Source organism: Clavispora lusitaniae (genome assembly GCF_014636115.1).
Source record: "Clavispora lusitaniae strain FDAARGOS_655 chromosome Unknown tig00000223_pilon, whole genome shotgun sequence".
NCBI classification, from domain to species: Eukaryota; Fungi; Ascomycota; class Pichiomycetes; order Serinales; family Metschnikowiaceae; genus Clavispora; species Clavispora lusitaniae.
The window spans coordinates 481,110-495,894 of NW_027093981.1; the positions used below are offsets into that span (position 1 = coordinate 481,110).

Here is a 14,785-nt window from a genome sequence, read left to right on the forward strand (position 1 = left end):
TTCGTGCTTCTTGGCTCACTTATTGCTTCAGTTTACTTCTTCAACTTCGCTAGGATTGAATAATTCAATTTTGACTGATGATTTGTCTGTGAGTACATCACCAAAATCCCTGAAATCCTGCTAGCCTGGTACATTACTTTATTTCACTAAAAATATCTCTATTACTCATTCTCTCCTTCATCTACTCAGGGCTCGATATCTGTCGATGATATTTCTATTGCAGAGTGAATAGAAAATAGCTTGCTCGATGGATTTTTCACATACGTCGATTTTCTGTCCCGGAAGACTATTCTACAAAGTGTAATATGTCATCCCATCTTACCCAAGAATCATAACGTTAGGTTTTTCGGAGATTCAATGGACGCTTCGAATTTCATTTTCAATTGATTGTCCCAGGTGATTGAATATTCGTTTAATGTACACTTCACGTTCACATTATGCTGTACAGTGAAATTTTTCCTAGTACTATCAACATTAGAATTATGAACACTATGAATAGGTCTCCTGCCACTCTTTAGTTCATAATTATGGATCTTTTACTACTTAACACTGGATTTTACTTTCCTTCCATTGATACGACGCTATTTCTTTTCATTCATTAGTGCCGCTGCATTCTCCATTTTAGACCAGCTCACTGATCGTTTCTGCTACGTTGTCCGCCTTTCAGTTACGATCATTCCCCTATTCTCTATATCATTCTGTAATATATCATTCTGTAATATATCATTCTGTAATATAGCATTCTGTAATATAGCATTCTGTAATATATCATTCTTCTGTGACGTATTCCACATATTCCACATATTCTTCCACATATCATTCTTTCGTCAGCCCTAATTATTCCTACCACTATTATTACCATTCGCCTTCCCTTTCTCTTTCTCTCTCATTCTCATTCTCTCTCATTCCCATTCCCTCTCATTCCCATTCTCACTCTCCCATTCTCACTCTCCCATTCTCACTCTCCCATTCTCATTCATTCTCATTCTCATTCATCCTACCACTTTTTCGCGCACACACCATCTAAAACAAACCACTATGGACGACAGCACCATCTTGGCACAGCTCGACCAGGCCCGCGAGTTGGCGTTTTCCAACCGTGATGTGTTCCCGCAAGTGGTCAAGCAGATTCTCAACCTCGTGTCCAACCCGTCCGCCGCCGTCCAGCGGTGGTGCAGTGTTTTCTTGAAACAGGCGTTTTCGGCGGCAGACAGCCACGTGCTGCCTGGGGTCAAGGTGGACTTGGCCATCGACGCGTTGCCGGCGCTCAAGGTGTTGGCCAACGTGCGGGACTTGGACGTGTTCAAAAACGCCATCGACGTGAGCATTCTTGTGTTCAAGCTCACGTTTCGGTACGTGGCAGAAAACGACGGCAGCTCGCACGTGTGGAGCGGCGTCAACGACTTGAAGAACGAGTTGGTGGCCAAGTTCGACACGCAGTTCCCCTTCGAGCTGACCTTCGACAAAGAACACGACTCCTTGCGCAACATCGACGCCAAGTTGGAGTTGCTCAAGTTCGTGGTCACCGTGGTGGACTACCAGCTGCGCTCGGTCTCGAGCAAGCACTACTCGTTGGCCCGCATCAACCCGAACCACACGTTGATCAAGCCCGCGCTCATGGAAAGCGAAGCCGCCGCCTTGGTGGATGTCATGTTGCGGACGCTCCAGAACGACATCTTGGTCACGCCGCTCGTCACCGCCACCCTCAACCACCTCGCTGTGCTTGTGCGCCGCAAGAGACAGTACATGGACAAGATCGTGCCCGTTTTGGAGCTGCTCGACACCACACAGAAACTCCAGTCCAACTACGAGTCGCTCGAAACGTTCAAGCTCTCGCGCAAGTACGTCGACCGTACGCTCCGTGTCTTGCTCGGCTACATGGTCAAGTGCCAGGTCGTTCCGCCCAAATACCAGGCCGCTGTGAGCCGAAAGCTTTCTGTTCTCACGGCGCGAGGCGACGAGATCCGCAAAAAGAACATCTTGTTGCCCTCGCCCGAAGACCTGGCTGTGCGCAAGCGCAAGCTTGACGGCTTCGAAAACAGCTCCAAAAAACTCCGCACAGTGGATTACAAGCACTTGTACTGCTTGACCGATCCGGCCAACGAACTCAACAACTTTGACTTGTCGACTGTGTCGCAGAACATCTTGGTGACGATGGCGCTCACAGCTTTGAACAAGGTGGATCTGCGCAAGTTGTCCAAAGCGCTCGAAATCATCAGCGACCGCTATCTTGATGCAGTAAAAGATCTAGTTCCCACAGCAGCTCCGCAAACGATAAAACAAGAGGATGACAACGAAGACGACGACGAGGCAGCTGAGCTGTACAACCCAGAAACTACCTTCACCCTCCCGCCTCCGAAGTTGCTTTCTTTCCAAGAGAAGAAGGACCATGTGGCGCTCATAATCCGCAATTTCTTTGCCCTTGCCAACACGGGGAAACCGGCAGACGACGAGCTTCAGGCTGCTCCCAACGGCATCAGCAAAGAGCTCACGAAAGTGGCGATCCAGTCATGGCGCCAAGACTCGTGGGTGCTTCTTCTTACAAGGTTGGCCACCCGCGGGCTCCATACAGTGGACTCCGAATCAGCGGATGGAAAAGAGAACAGCGAGCTCAGCGATATGGTGAGACGGGCGCTCTTTGACCACTTTTTGGAGAAAATCCACGAACGCGTAGATCTCGTGATTGAATGGCTCAATGAAGAGTGGTACAGCGAAAAGGTGGTGAACGAGCAAAAGGCCCGTGATGAGATCCGCGAGAAATGGTTTAAGAAGTACGAGGAAACTCCAAACGAAGTCGACGATGTGGAGCTCCAGATTTCCAAAGAGGTCGAAGCTTTGGACGTTCCTACGCCGCGCTACAACGAATGGGGCCAAAAGGTGTTGGACGCAATGATTCCGTTTTTGGAGCCAACTGACCGCAAAATCTTCCTCCGTTTGTTGAGCGATTTACCAACATTGACTCCAGAAATGGTTCACGGCATCAAATCTTTGTGCCAGGACCCTGCACGGACCAAGTTGGGCTTTTTGTCATTACAATTTTTGATGATGTATCGGCCTCCAGCTAAATCAGCATGTTTGGATGTTTTGCGCGAGTTGGCCGAAGGTGACCAGGAAGATTTGAAGGAGGAGGCCCAAAAGCTATTAACCAAGTATGCGTAGGCCAGTTCCAAGAAGAAACAGGGGAAAGTTAGGATAGACACTCGAGGATCGACATGAGGTACCAAGCAAGCAGCTTTCCTGACCATGAGGAATTCTAAACTAGATTGTCATTTCGAACATTGATATTCAAGTATGAAGTCTCTAGGAGAATCAGACAGTGAGAGCATAATCAGCAATAAAGCATCTACAGATAACATGAACGAATCACTTGATCATACATGTAATTACATAAAGATGTAGATGGTGGTTGCGCCAATTCTATTACTGTTAGTACATCCTTTACATCTCTTAGATACAGAATAATACAATACACGTACCTATTGACACAATTCAAAAGAATAAAAAAAAAAAAAGAGAAGCATCCCTCGATCAAACTCCGTCCACATTTCAAACCTAGAAGCGTACTAAACTCCAATTAGTGATGTTTAGCGTTTCTTCTCTTCCCAGAAAAATATCTAGTTAATGATCTTGTTTGATGATTTGGTTTATAGTTCTAGTTTATTGATCCGATTGGGTGATCTAGTTGGTATTATTGATTGTAGCAGCACCAACAAGCTAACAGCATTAAGTTAATACTATGAAGTATTTGTGATGGCGACCGTTTATAATCAAGGACTAGGTTGTTCATGAGTGCAAGTAATTTATGTTAGAGCACCTCATTACAATAGCCTCTGCATCCTCGCTGTATTCATGGTTCAAGTAAAGACAAAATCATAATTTCTATTAGTTCAGTGATGCTCGTGTTAAAATCTGGCAAATAAGCGAAGTAGGAATCTAACCAAATCAACTCAAGCGCAAAACAGAATATGATTTCCATAAAGATGCGGAATCAATATTTGTGTCTCAAAGAAAGATTTGAATCTTTTTTTGTACATAATACAATGGCCAGGGTGGGTCTTGGCAGAGGGCTATATATTGCATAGTATAGCCGTTCGCCCAACGTCAATCACAACACAGCATCTCAGACGACTTCGAACGGTCATAGCCGTTTCAAATGTCGAGCGGTGAGAAAGCTATGTTGGTCGAAAAGAAGGCTAGTCGGATTTAAATTGCTACATTCTCAGATCGATTTGAAATTCAAAGCAAGAGTCTTCCAATCGAACGATGCTGAATAGTTGGAGTTGCATAACTCAATTGCCTTTTACATATACGGTTCTTCAATCGTTAGTAGCTTTGCACGAAAAAAGAACGGTTTTTTATGAACAAAGCACAAAGAGCTTAAATCTAGAAGTTGTCACTTACAACAAATCACTAAAAGATGGTCCATGGCCAAGTCCTATCATTAGCCCTTTGGCATGCCTATACTATAGATGTCATAACAGAAATGCCTCTATGCTACTTGTGATTTGCAAAGCTATTTTCAAACGAAAAAATTGAATATAGAGCAGAGGAGGAAAACGAAAAAAAAAAAAAAAAAATCAAAAAATAATTAAAAATAGACTAAAATAGATTCGCATCTCCACGCTCGCGTAAAATTCCACATGGCCCAAACGGGCAATTTCCAGCACCAGCCATTTCAGATCTCACAAAAATTAACAAAGATACCAACAGTAGACGACAGAAGAGACTTTAAAAACTTCGCTGACAGAATTTCCACTTTCCTCTGTGGATATGTCTTGATATGGCTAACGGTCGGTTCCAGGAGGTACGGGTGGGACCTGAACACTCGCGTCCTGTGACACATCAGAACATCCAGGGCCTAGACGTTATACCCTTGTCTTTTTGGCTCCAACTCCGTTTCTTCCTGCTCTTTGGGAAATCTTCCCGCTTACATTTCTTGTCTTTTTGAACCAACGGTATCAGATAGAGGCAACGAGCACGAAGCCGCGACACTTTGCGAGACCACGTGAAAAGCTTTGGATTCCAGGTTTCGTCTAGTCTGAAACCGAGGATTCGGGTCAGAATTCGCCTTTGACCGTTTTATCTGCCTTTTCTGGCGCTGTCTTTCTATCTAAAATTTGTCTTGTTAGCCAGATTCAGCTTTCGTGCGGCTGTTCTAATATTAGAAATTTAACCTTCTCCTCAGTTTAGCCTTTCTAAACCTTGACCCTGCCATTCAGTCCATTCAGTCTGCCAGTCCATTCAGTCCATTCAGTCCATTCAGTCCATTCAGTCCATTCAGTCCATTCAGTCCATTCAGTCCATTCAGTCCAGTCTGACCTTTTCAGTCCCCGCATCTAACCCTAATTTCCATGCATCTTTCTGAAGAAGAAAAGGACGTGGACACGTCCACAGTCGATCTTATCAAGATCCACGAGCTCCACAACACGCGATTCTGGACAGTGATGTGCTACTTGGGCACGTGGTTTGTGATTTTGTTGAAGCTTGCCATTCTTGGTGCAGATACTTACACGTGTATCAGTATATTGGTTTTCCACCGGTGGTCGAGCGACGACTACCAGGTTTACGAATTCCATGTGGCCAAGTGGCTCTTCACAGGGTGTATTGTCTTCCGGTTTCTTTTGCTTGCGTGGCAGATCGCCTGGGCCATCCACATTTACCGAACAAAAAATATAGCGTTGGCATATCTCAACAACTATGCGTCGCTCATGTACAGCGTGCGGTCTTACGACTACCATTGTCTTTTCCATGCCATCGAGCGCGTGGGTTTTTTCGAGTGGGCGGCGTTTTTCATCTACTTCAACCTAGACGACGCCTTGGAGGTGCTTGTTGCAGATTTGCCCCGTCAGGTGATTAATATCTTGACGCTTCGGTACTATGCTACTGGTGGCGATCTCAACAATGACGTGTTGCTGAATATCAAAACGATAGCCACCACCAACATTCGGCTAGCGGTCATTTTATCTGTGCAGTTGTTGTCTGTGGCAATCTTTGCATTTTTCTTCTTCCAGTTTGTGCTTGCAATGATCTTTTTCATTCCCATCAAGGTCAAGCTTTCGGACAAGGGGTTCCGCCTGTTCAAAGCCTTCTGCTACCTGCGGGTGAACGAGAAGGTGCGTTTTCTTGTCTCGCGGAACCACAAGTCCAGAGCGCAGATATTGGACGAAGGCATCTTGGACGCGGCAGAAATCCGTGCCAATCCTTTGCTTTCGTCGTCCTCCACCTTCGACTTGGAGAACCAACCCTTCGACCGCTATAATCCATTTGGAGAATCGGCGGTTCTGCTTGATAACCTCATGGATCGCAGACCTCCACGTGCCTACACAGCTTCTTCCTTGCGTGGCCCATTCACCCGACTGGGAAGTGCGAGCTCTCTCACTAAAATGCCGTTGGAAGAAACCACACTCGAAGAGAATCCGTTTGAAGGGCCTTTTGACCGCACAACTACGCTTGAGAGGAACACTTTTGGCGGCAGTTATGACCGCAAGGGCGCTTTCGATGGCGAAAAGATCTATGACCGTAAAGGAACCTTTGACAATTCGTTTGAGCGCAAGGGAACGTTTGACAGCTCGTTCAAGCGCACAGAACCTTTTGACAGTTTGCTTGACCGCAAAGAAACATTCAATAGCTCGCTTGACCGCAAAGAGACATTCGGCAGACCGATCGGGAGGGCAAAGATCGACCGCAAAGAAACTTTTGACTTTGCCAGCCCATTTCTGGATGCTCGCTCACAGTCTTTGGACCACTTTTCTGTCGAACGCACATTTGAACATTACCCAGCACCGTTCAGCGATACCAGAGAAGAGAAGGACGAGAAAGAAGATGTTTCTGTGCGGGCCACAGACTTGGGCCATACTGAGGCCAATTCGCTGCAATCAGAGCCTGCAACCGGGCTTGGGTCAACGCCAGAGAAAGAAGCAGACTTTTTGGACGATGTCACGAGCCCGCTTCTAGACCAGGACGCTGCCAATGACCACAAGGCGCCGTATCCGGAAAGAGGCGTCTCGCGGTACTTTGAGGACTAGAACATGAATGAAGAACGGTCATTCAGAGTCTTGAAAAGCTGGATGGTGAAGGCGCTCAGCAGGTAGAAAATACCGTCGAGAAGAGGCGATTAGCTGAGCCGCTACGGAGCTGAAATGCCTCTTTGATGGATGAGCTAGATTATACCAGTTGCATTATTACAAAGCCATTCATACAAAGTCTTTCATACAGAGCTTTCATACAAAGCCTTTCATACAAAGCCTTTCATGCAATGCCTTTCATACAAAGTTTATACAAAGTCTCTCATACAAAGCCTTCTAAGCGGTCGAGTCAATATTTAATATAACGCTTCCCACATATTGTTCTGAATGATGCGCCGTCTTATCCTTCCTGTCTATCACGTAGCTAGAGTCGCCTTCTACACTGTTCCATTGCTTCCTTTATTATGTACAAGAATCACCCTATTTGCTTTCGTATTCCTTCTTCAACTTGGCCAACTCCTCGTCGGAAATAGGAGGAATAGGAATGTCCGCAAACTCGTCTTTGCTAAGCACGTTCCACGTGTAGAGATACACGCCCAACGGAATCGAGCTCACAAGGAAAAACCCGGCAAAGTTCTTCCAGAAAAATGGCTTCCGAACCCTATACAAGGCCGGAGTCATCTGGAAAGTTTTGGGGTCCCTGTAGCGGTTGTGTCCTTTTCTGAGCTGTTAGTAGTTGTTTGGAGAAAGATTCCACGAGAAACATACGGTGCACCGATCACTGCCATTATGGTTGAAAGAAGACGGTTAGTTGTGGTGGGTTGATAATGCGGGCGTGCGCGCGCCAAATATACAGTAGGTGTTAGGTTTGTTACTTCTTCCATTTTCGATTGAACCTTTTTCATCGCTCCATGTTTTTTGGTTTTCTTCTTTGATACTTGTTTCGTCTTTATATATCATGTTTCATTACTTCTTTATCATTTTCTTTACTCCTATATCATTTTTCTTTACTCTTTTTGATTCGTTGTTTGCTTATTCTGTAAGCTTAAATGCGCAATGACAATGTATGGTACACATCTGTGATGAGACTATCCAACATTTTCTTAAGATCCTTTCACCTTTTGTAGATTCCAGCATGATTTTGTTATTTGAGCTGAAACAGGAAGCTGTCGCATCAAGAACCATAATGTCTATTGTTTATTGTACATCGAACTAGACTACAATTGTGCCTCTAAATTGCTTTACGGGTCTTCTATCCGAAAATACACACCAATGATTACTTCGTGAAAATTATGGATATGGACGTTTAGAGTTTTGAACATCCGGTCCACAATGTTCTTCAAGTTCCGTTGACTAGAGCAAAATGAGATCCTACAGTATAGTCTATTTGATGCAGTTCATTCCTAGATAGGTCACAATCTGGCAACTCGGGCCATTCTATATATGCAATCCACTTGAGCCTTGGTATATGAAGAGGTTTAACCTTAGCTGATGGAACTTGTGTAGACCAAAGAACTCGTCGCTCAAAACTTGCTCATCCGTTGAACATATTAAGTTCTGCAAAATAGTCGTTGATTGGATTTGAATCACTTGTTGAACATCTTTTTAACCCTTCGCTGAATGCTCAATTCTTCAATGTACTCCTAGTAGTGGTTCAAGCGCCACAAGGTAATTCTTCCCACGTCGTTTCCAATAGCCAACATCTGGCCGTTTGGAGAAAACTCTGTAGTGGTGACACGGCCCAAAGGCGTTCCGCTCGTGGGCCAGTTGGAAAACACCGTTCCCAGCGGCATGTGGACCAATTTCAAAGCGTCCTTTTTCAGTTTCAGCGACACACAGAGCACTTGTCCATCTGGAGTAAACTTCAAGTCCGTGATGGCCGTGACCAAGTTGTCTACTACACACATGGGCGCCGGGTTGCCCAGGCCAAACGTTTCTCTATCGAAAACATTCACCACACCGGGCTTTGTTCCCAAGGCAAGCCAGCGGCCGCACATGGCGATTTTCGTGACGGTGACCGCGGTCGGATCGGTCCAGCGGCGAATGATCCGAGTGCCCTTGGCCTCCAAGTCAAACTCCCACACGTCGCCCGCGTGGTTGGCCACCACAATGAATTTTTCGTCCGCCGAAAACGCAAAGTCAGACACAAAGCCGTCGACACGGAATCCCCGCACATACTGGCCCGTGACGCCGTTCACCAAGTTGCACCAGCCCGACAGGCCTAGGAGCGCAATCCACTGCCCGCTTGGACTGACTTGGAAGTACTCGTACGACCGCTGGAACTTGTCCTGGCCGTACATACGCAGGATCTTCTCCACGTCGCCCGACGTGAGATCCCAGCGGGTCATGTATCTTCTCCGGCCGGCTGCAAAAACAGCATTGCCGCCAAGGGGCAGAAACTTCACCGTCCGGAACGGCAGATCGCGGAAATGCACCAGCGAAACAAATGGATTGCGTTTGCCGTCAATGTGGTAGACCCGGAGCGTGCGGTCAAAGCCGCCGGTCACCAAAAGCGGCTGCTGTGCGTGGAAACTCATGCCCTGGATGCCGCCCCGCGAGCGTCTGGCCACGTTGGCGTCCTTGAGCCGCTGAATATCGATCCGGTTAGGCGGAAGTAGCTTATGTGTGGTCTGGACATACTGCGTCGTGCGGGCAAGGAGCGCATGCAATCCAGGGAGGTTGAGCCCCACCTCGGCGTCTTCAGGCGCCTCCTCCAAGTACTCGTCGTCTGATTTCGCTTCGCTAGACCAGTTGTCGGCCCACAGTGGTCTCGGGTAGATTTTCTCGAACTGGGCGCGCAATCGCGCCGTGTAAACGGCGCCAGAGAGACTGGTCTCGTCCTCGGCCTGGCGCAACTTCTTGGCCCGGGTCGTGGTGACGCTGGCGCTGTTTTTCTCGTCGTCCGAGTCGATCCACGCCGTTTCTTCTTCTTCGGCGGCAATCTCCGTGTCTACGGCCATGTCGTCGCTCTCCGCCACCACGCCGGCACTTTCGTCAATGAAGAAGAGATCCTCGTTGTCCGTTTCGCTGTCGGACTCCTGTGGCGGGAATTCATCCTCCTCATCGGAATATTCGTAGAGATTTTCGATTTTGCGGAGATTGGCCTCGAAGCCCTCGTGGTCGCCGAAAACAAGCTTTTCGAGCGCCAACTCCTCTTCGTCTTTGATGCTGGCCATTTTGCAAAAAATTCAGAGCTGTGGGATTTTTTTGCTGTGATGCTTTTTTTGATTTGGCACTTTGGCGTTTGGTGAGATTTTACTTTGCGATGCGCTCCTGCAGAAAACACAGGCTCATCACAAGAAGATAGAAACACTAAATTAAAAAAATATCAGTGGATATGGTTAGTGAATATGATTAGCTTCTTTTGGTTTGGTTGGTGTTTTCGGTAAATTTCCTTTTTTTTTATTTTTTTTTTCTTGTTCCAAATTTGAGTTTGGACATTGCAATGTTTTAAGGTGGAATCGCAATGCCAGACACAAAAGTAATGGGCCTGAAGTCTTTTATTTCTTTATTTTGTTCTGTCTTCGGCCCCTGACTTTGAGCCAACTTCAACTTTAGATTGATATTTTGGTCTGAAATAGAGTAGTCTAATTGGTCAAATCGGTTTGAAATCAGAGAATTGATTTATTATCTTGCAGCCTTGAAAAGTACTTTGTAATTTATCTATTCGGTATGTGTGAGCATAATTTAGAAATAGGTGAGAGGCAATATCTTATAATAATTATCTCGTCGCTTAATTGTTTCATGAATTTGGTAACTTCCTATCCGTATATGAAAAGCCTACTCAAATGTTTGACATGTAAGCCAGTGATTCCAGTCATGTTTCCCTAGTTTCAATAATGTTCATTGGCCACTAACACAACCTATCTGGAGTTCGAATCCTACTATTCTTGTGTATTTTTTCAGAGGTACTTTGTCCACTTTCCTGTCACTACTTGGTACATTAAGCGAATTATACTGTGACCATATATTGCAGTAAAGTCTTGAACCAAGTAACTTCTAGGTCATTGATGTACTCATCCGTTTTTAAGCCAACTACGCATACACCCACGCATTCTCTCTAAATGCTGTTCATTATATATACATCACTTTTTGAACTCCGTCAAAAAGCTCACATAGTACCGTTTAAAGTCCTTTGCGCTCAACTCCACTAGCTTGCCGCAAAAGTCCGATGCAATATCCTGGGCCAAACCCATATTAGTCAAGTAGTTGCCCAAATAGTTCACAAACTCTTGCTGAGTCAGCTGCTCCTGGTAGATTTTGAGCAACAGCGAAAGCTCCAGAGCAACATTACGGAGCTGTGCATCCTTCAAGTCGAAAGCCTGCTGCTGGAAAGGCAATGCAAAGCACAATTTCACGGTGTTTTCCATCAAATAGTCGTCGATTCCTTCAATTGGTGCGAGAGCGGCAGCAAACTTGTCCTTTTCATCCTTGATTTTACCACCGTGGCATCCAAGAACAGTAATGACGTTTCCGAATTGGGTCACGGCCAATTTTGTGGTGGCAGTGTCTTCTAAATCGCATGCGTAATCGACCAAAGAAGTCAAGAGCTGAGGAAAGATGGGTTTGTTTGTCTCAGTCAAGAGCAAGGAAAACTGGTTGTTGAGAACAATCATGCTGAGAAACGTAAGCAACGCCCGCTTTAAGGCGTATTTTTCCCGGACCAAGTTGGGGTTGTTTTCCTCCTCCATCAGAAGCATCTCAAAAATCTTGCGGATCATGGGTGTCAACAAGTCGTTCAACAACTGGAAAATCGCATCGTTGTTTTTGAACTGGTGCACAATCTGTCCCACAAAACCCGAAAAGTCCCCAAGCTCCTGGATTTTCAAGTTGGGCGCCGCCAAGATCAAAGAAACGAGCTTGCTCAAATGGGCACTGGATTGAATGTCCAAAATAGGCATCAACCGTGCAAATGCAAAACGAGAGGCGTCTCTCACACTCTCAAACTTGTTGAAGTTTTCCAACGTGATCAAAACAACCTGCGACGAGTTGCTGATCTTGCTGGCCAAATTTTCATCAGACTTGAAAGGGGAACTTCTTCCTGGGGCCTGTGTATCCAAGCCTTTGATTACTGTAGCCGTGGCCATGAGCAAGTGGTGGGCTTGCAAAGGAATCAATGGGTTGACATCTTTGTCCTCGCGAGAAATACATGTTTCCAAGCTGCTGAAGAGAGGTTGGAACAAAAGATCGACGCACTTGGCTGTGGTGGCTGGAGATCCGGTTAAAGATGCCAACATACCGACGGACTCGAACAAATAAAGCTGGCTGTTGAAGTTGCCGTTTTCAATCAAGTCGTCGTCCTCGTCTCTCGTGGGTAATTCTGCTTTGATCACAAGCAAAGGCTGGACTTTCATCAACAAATTTTCCAAAACAAACTCGTTCAATTTAGGCTTGGTGGCGCTGACAAAGCGGAAAAAGAGATACCACGTTCTCAATCTGACGCTTTCCACTGAATTGAACAAGCCATACTCGGAAAAAAGCTCTATAATTTTTGTCACCAACTCCTCCAAGCTCGTGTTGGTGGTGTTATTGAAAGTTTTTGTGCTAAAGTGGCGGATAATCAACTCGAAAAAACCCAACTGGTTCTTCGGGTGGCTGATCAAACTGAAGTTGTTAATGAGTTTCACCAAAAAGTCTTGCACAGCCTGGTACGGCTTTGACGTGGCGATTTCGTTTTTCGGAAGATTGATCAAGTTGTTCTTCAACGAGTCGGCAAAGTTGCTCAACACATAGAGACCCAAGTCGACAGAGACCCAACTCAACGATGTGCTGTTGAAAATGGTGCTTTCTATCACTGCAGGAACAATTTCCAAGTACAATGGTGGTCTTAACACGGCAATGGTATCTTGCACAGTTTTCAAGCGCAGACGGACTTCTTGGAAGTCTTCATCGTCGTCAAAAGGATCGTCGTCTTCATCGTACTTCATCTTGTCAATGACTTTTCTCAATATGGTCGACAACAAGTCGTCTGTGGCCAAAGCGGGCACTTTTTTGCAGAGAAGCAAGAACAGCTGGAGGAAGGGGAAAACTTGCAGAGAAACATCGTCGTAGTCGTGGCCCAAGAAGTCCAAGACAATCGGCCACAACTTGTGAAGTAGCGCGTTGATTTCGGGAAGCAAAGATGCATCGTTCTCCAAAACTATGGTCAACTCAAGCCCCATCTGGTTGGCTAGGCGGGACATGTCTTCGATGAAATCGACATCGTTGTCTTTCAACGAGCCCATGATCGACGCCAAATCTAAAATGCTAATGAGCTCTAGTTTGCTGGCGGGCTTCATTTTCTTCGAGATGATTTCCACAAGTGTCAGGCACGCTTGTCTTCTCAACTCGAACACGGACAAAAAATCGTAAATGAGAGGCAAGAAGCCGTTCTGGATAAACAACGTGAAGTCCATCCAGTCCACGTAGTACCCCACCAACTTGAGAGCATTTCCCTGCGCCGTTTCGTCTCTCACCAGTTGCAACACTGTTTTCCAGCTGTGGACAAGTTGCGGCATGTCCCGCTCACGAATCAAGTCCTTCAAGGCGTTGTTGCGGTCCTGGGTCTCTCGTGTTCTGGAAATGAGTTTGTCGCCGATCTCAGAGTGGATCAGGATCATGATGCGCAAGTAGTAGTCGACGCTAAGAATGTTGTTGGACAGTGCCAACAAAAGCAACGTCTTCAAAAAATCGGCGTCCACGGACGGATACACCAAGCAGAAGAGATGGCCAAACACGTCGGCCAACTTGTTCCGCAAGTAGACGGCATCGTCGCCGTCCAACGCAATGATGTCGTTGAGATACTTGAACATGCTTGTGTTCAAAGTATACAACTGTTCTTGGGTCAACTTGTCGATGTTCTCGTCGAGCACCTGGAAAATGAAGAAGCGAAGCCCGTCGTTCAACTTGGTCCCTGCTGGGCTCGCCACCAAGAGATCAAGACATGTTTTGTATCCTTCTTCTGTGGCTTTGATTTCGTTGACAAACTGGATCGCCTGGTTCTTTAGACTGGCGTCTGCCGTGCCGCTCAAAGCGATCTCCACCGCCTGTAGGATCTGCTGCTCCATAAAGAGGAGAGAGCTTAAAAGAAGTAGAAAAACAAAAGGAAAAGACGAATTTTTGCTATCACCAATGTAAACTGGTATGCGCTTACTTAGAAAGGCTCAACTGGATCGGGCGATTTGATCTAAGAAAAGACACGAGTGTGGCGCGGAATTAATTGTTTTTTCTTGTTTAGACAGAATGGCCTTTTCTTAGAAGCGGGTATTTGTCTGGATGCGCCGTCGGTCCTGATGAAAAAATGCCACCGACAGAAAAATTTGGACTTGCACTTGGTGATGGTGTCACGTGACCAAACCCTACCAATTTTCGTTTCCGCTTAACAGTTGGGGCAGCAAAATAGATCGGCGATTCCACCTTTTAGGGAGGCACTGCTGCTATGATAAAGTAATGACAGAGAAGGAAGATAAACAATGGGCAGAGACTTTGGTCACGTGACTCTGTTCATCGTTGGAGGAGTTTTCAGCGCAGATATGGCGTGAAGTCGGCACCTGTCATATCAGGATCAGATCGAAAAAGCGACAGCTTCAAGAAATCATGAATCTGTGGAATGTTAAAAACTAGCATTAATCACAAGTAAGAGTAAAAAAGTTTTAGTTAAAAAGAGCTTGAATGGCCAAGAATGAATCAAATTTTAATTCTCTTTTGGCAATCTATAAGTTTTTTGATTAGACAGATGTGTCTTGAATGTTTCCGCACTAATATCTGATTATTACTGATCAAACTAACCAGTCAATTTGATTTCCTGCTAGACGGTAGAGTATCCGAGATTGTGGAATAGT

At 45.9% G+C, this 14,785-nt stretch overlaps 5 protein-coding genes across 5 annotated transcripts; 2 read left to right on the forward strand and 3 right to left on the reverse strand. All coding sequences in view use genetic code 12, as the record gives it.

Moving 5' to 3' along the window:
* Positions 1-1,038: 1,038 nt before the first annotated feature.
* On the forward strand, positions 1,039-3,159 carry FOB63_004561 (RNA-processing protein; the record flags this gene model as incomplete). The annotated part of the gene is made up of 1 exon (XM_002614177.2): positions 1,039-3,159. One exon carries the CDS (start codon positions 1,039-1,041, stop codon positions 3,157-3,159), a length of 2,121 nt encoding a protein of 706 aa, XP_002614223.2.
* A 2,192-nt stretch (positions 3,160-5,351) lies between these two features.
* Positions 5,352-7,025, forward strand: KCH1 (Kch1p; the record flags this gene model as incomplete). The annotated part of the gene is made up of 1 exon (XM_002614176.2): positions 5,352-7,025. One exon carries the CDS (start codon positions 5,352-5,354, stop codon positions 7,023-7,025), a length of 1,674 nt encoding a protein of 557 aa, XP_002614222.2.
* A 420-nt stretch (positions 7,026-7,445) lies between these two features.
* FOB63_004563 (uncharacterized protein) lies at positions 7,446-7,753 on the reverse strand (the record flags this gene model as incomplete). Its single annotated transcript, XM_002614175.1, has 2 exons — positions 7,446-7,686; positions 7,734-7,753. 2 exons carry the CDS (start codon positions 7,751-7,753, stop codon positions 7,446-7,448), a joined length of 261 nt encoding a protein of 86 aa, XP_002614221.1.
* An 855-nt stretch (positions 7,754-8,608) lies between these two features.
* Positions 8,609-10,141, reverse strand: UTP18 (Utp18p; the record flags this gene model as incomplete). The annotated part of the gene is made up of 1 exon (XM_002614174.2): positions 8,609-10,141. The coding sequence occupies one exon, from the start codon at positions 10,139-10,141 to the stop codon at positions 8,609-8,611; it is 1,533 nt and encodes a 510-aa protein (XP_002614220.2).
* Positions 10,142-11,050: 909 nt separating this feature from the next.
* On the reverse strand, positions 11,051-14,011 carry FOB63_004565 (Ran GTPase-binding protein; the record flags this gene model as incomplete). Its single annotated transcript, XM_002614173.2, has 1 exon — positions 11,051-14,011. One exon carries the CDS (start codon positions 14,009-14,011, stop codon positions 11,051-11,053), a length of 2,961 nt encoding a protein of 986 aa, XP_002614219.1.
* Positions 14,012-14,785: the final 774 nt, after the last annotated feature.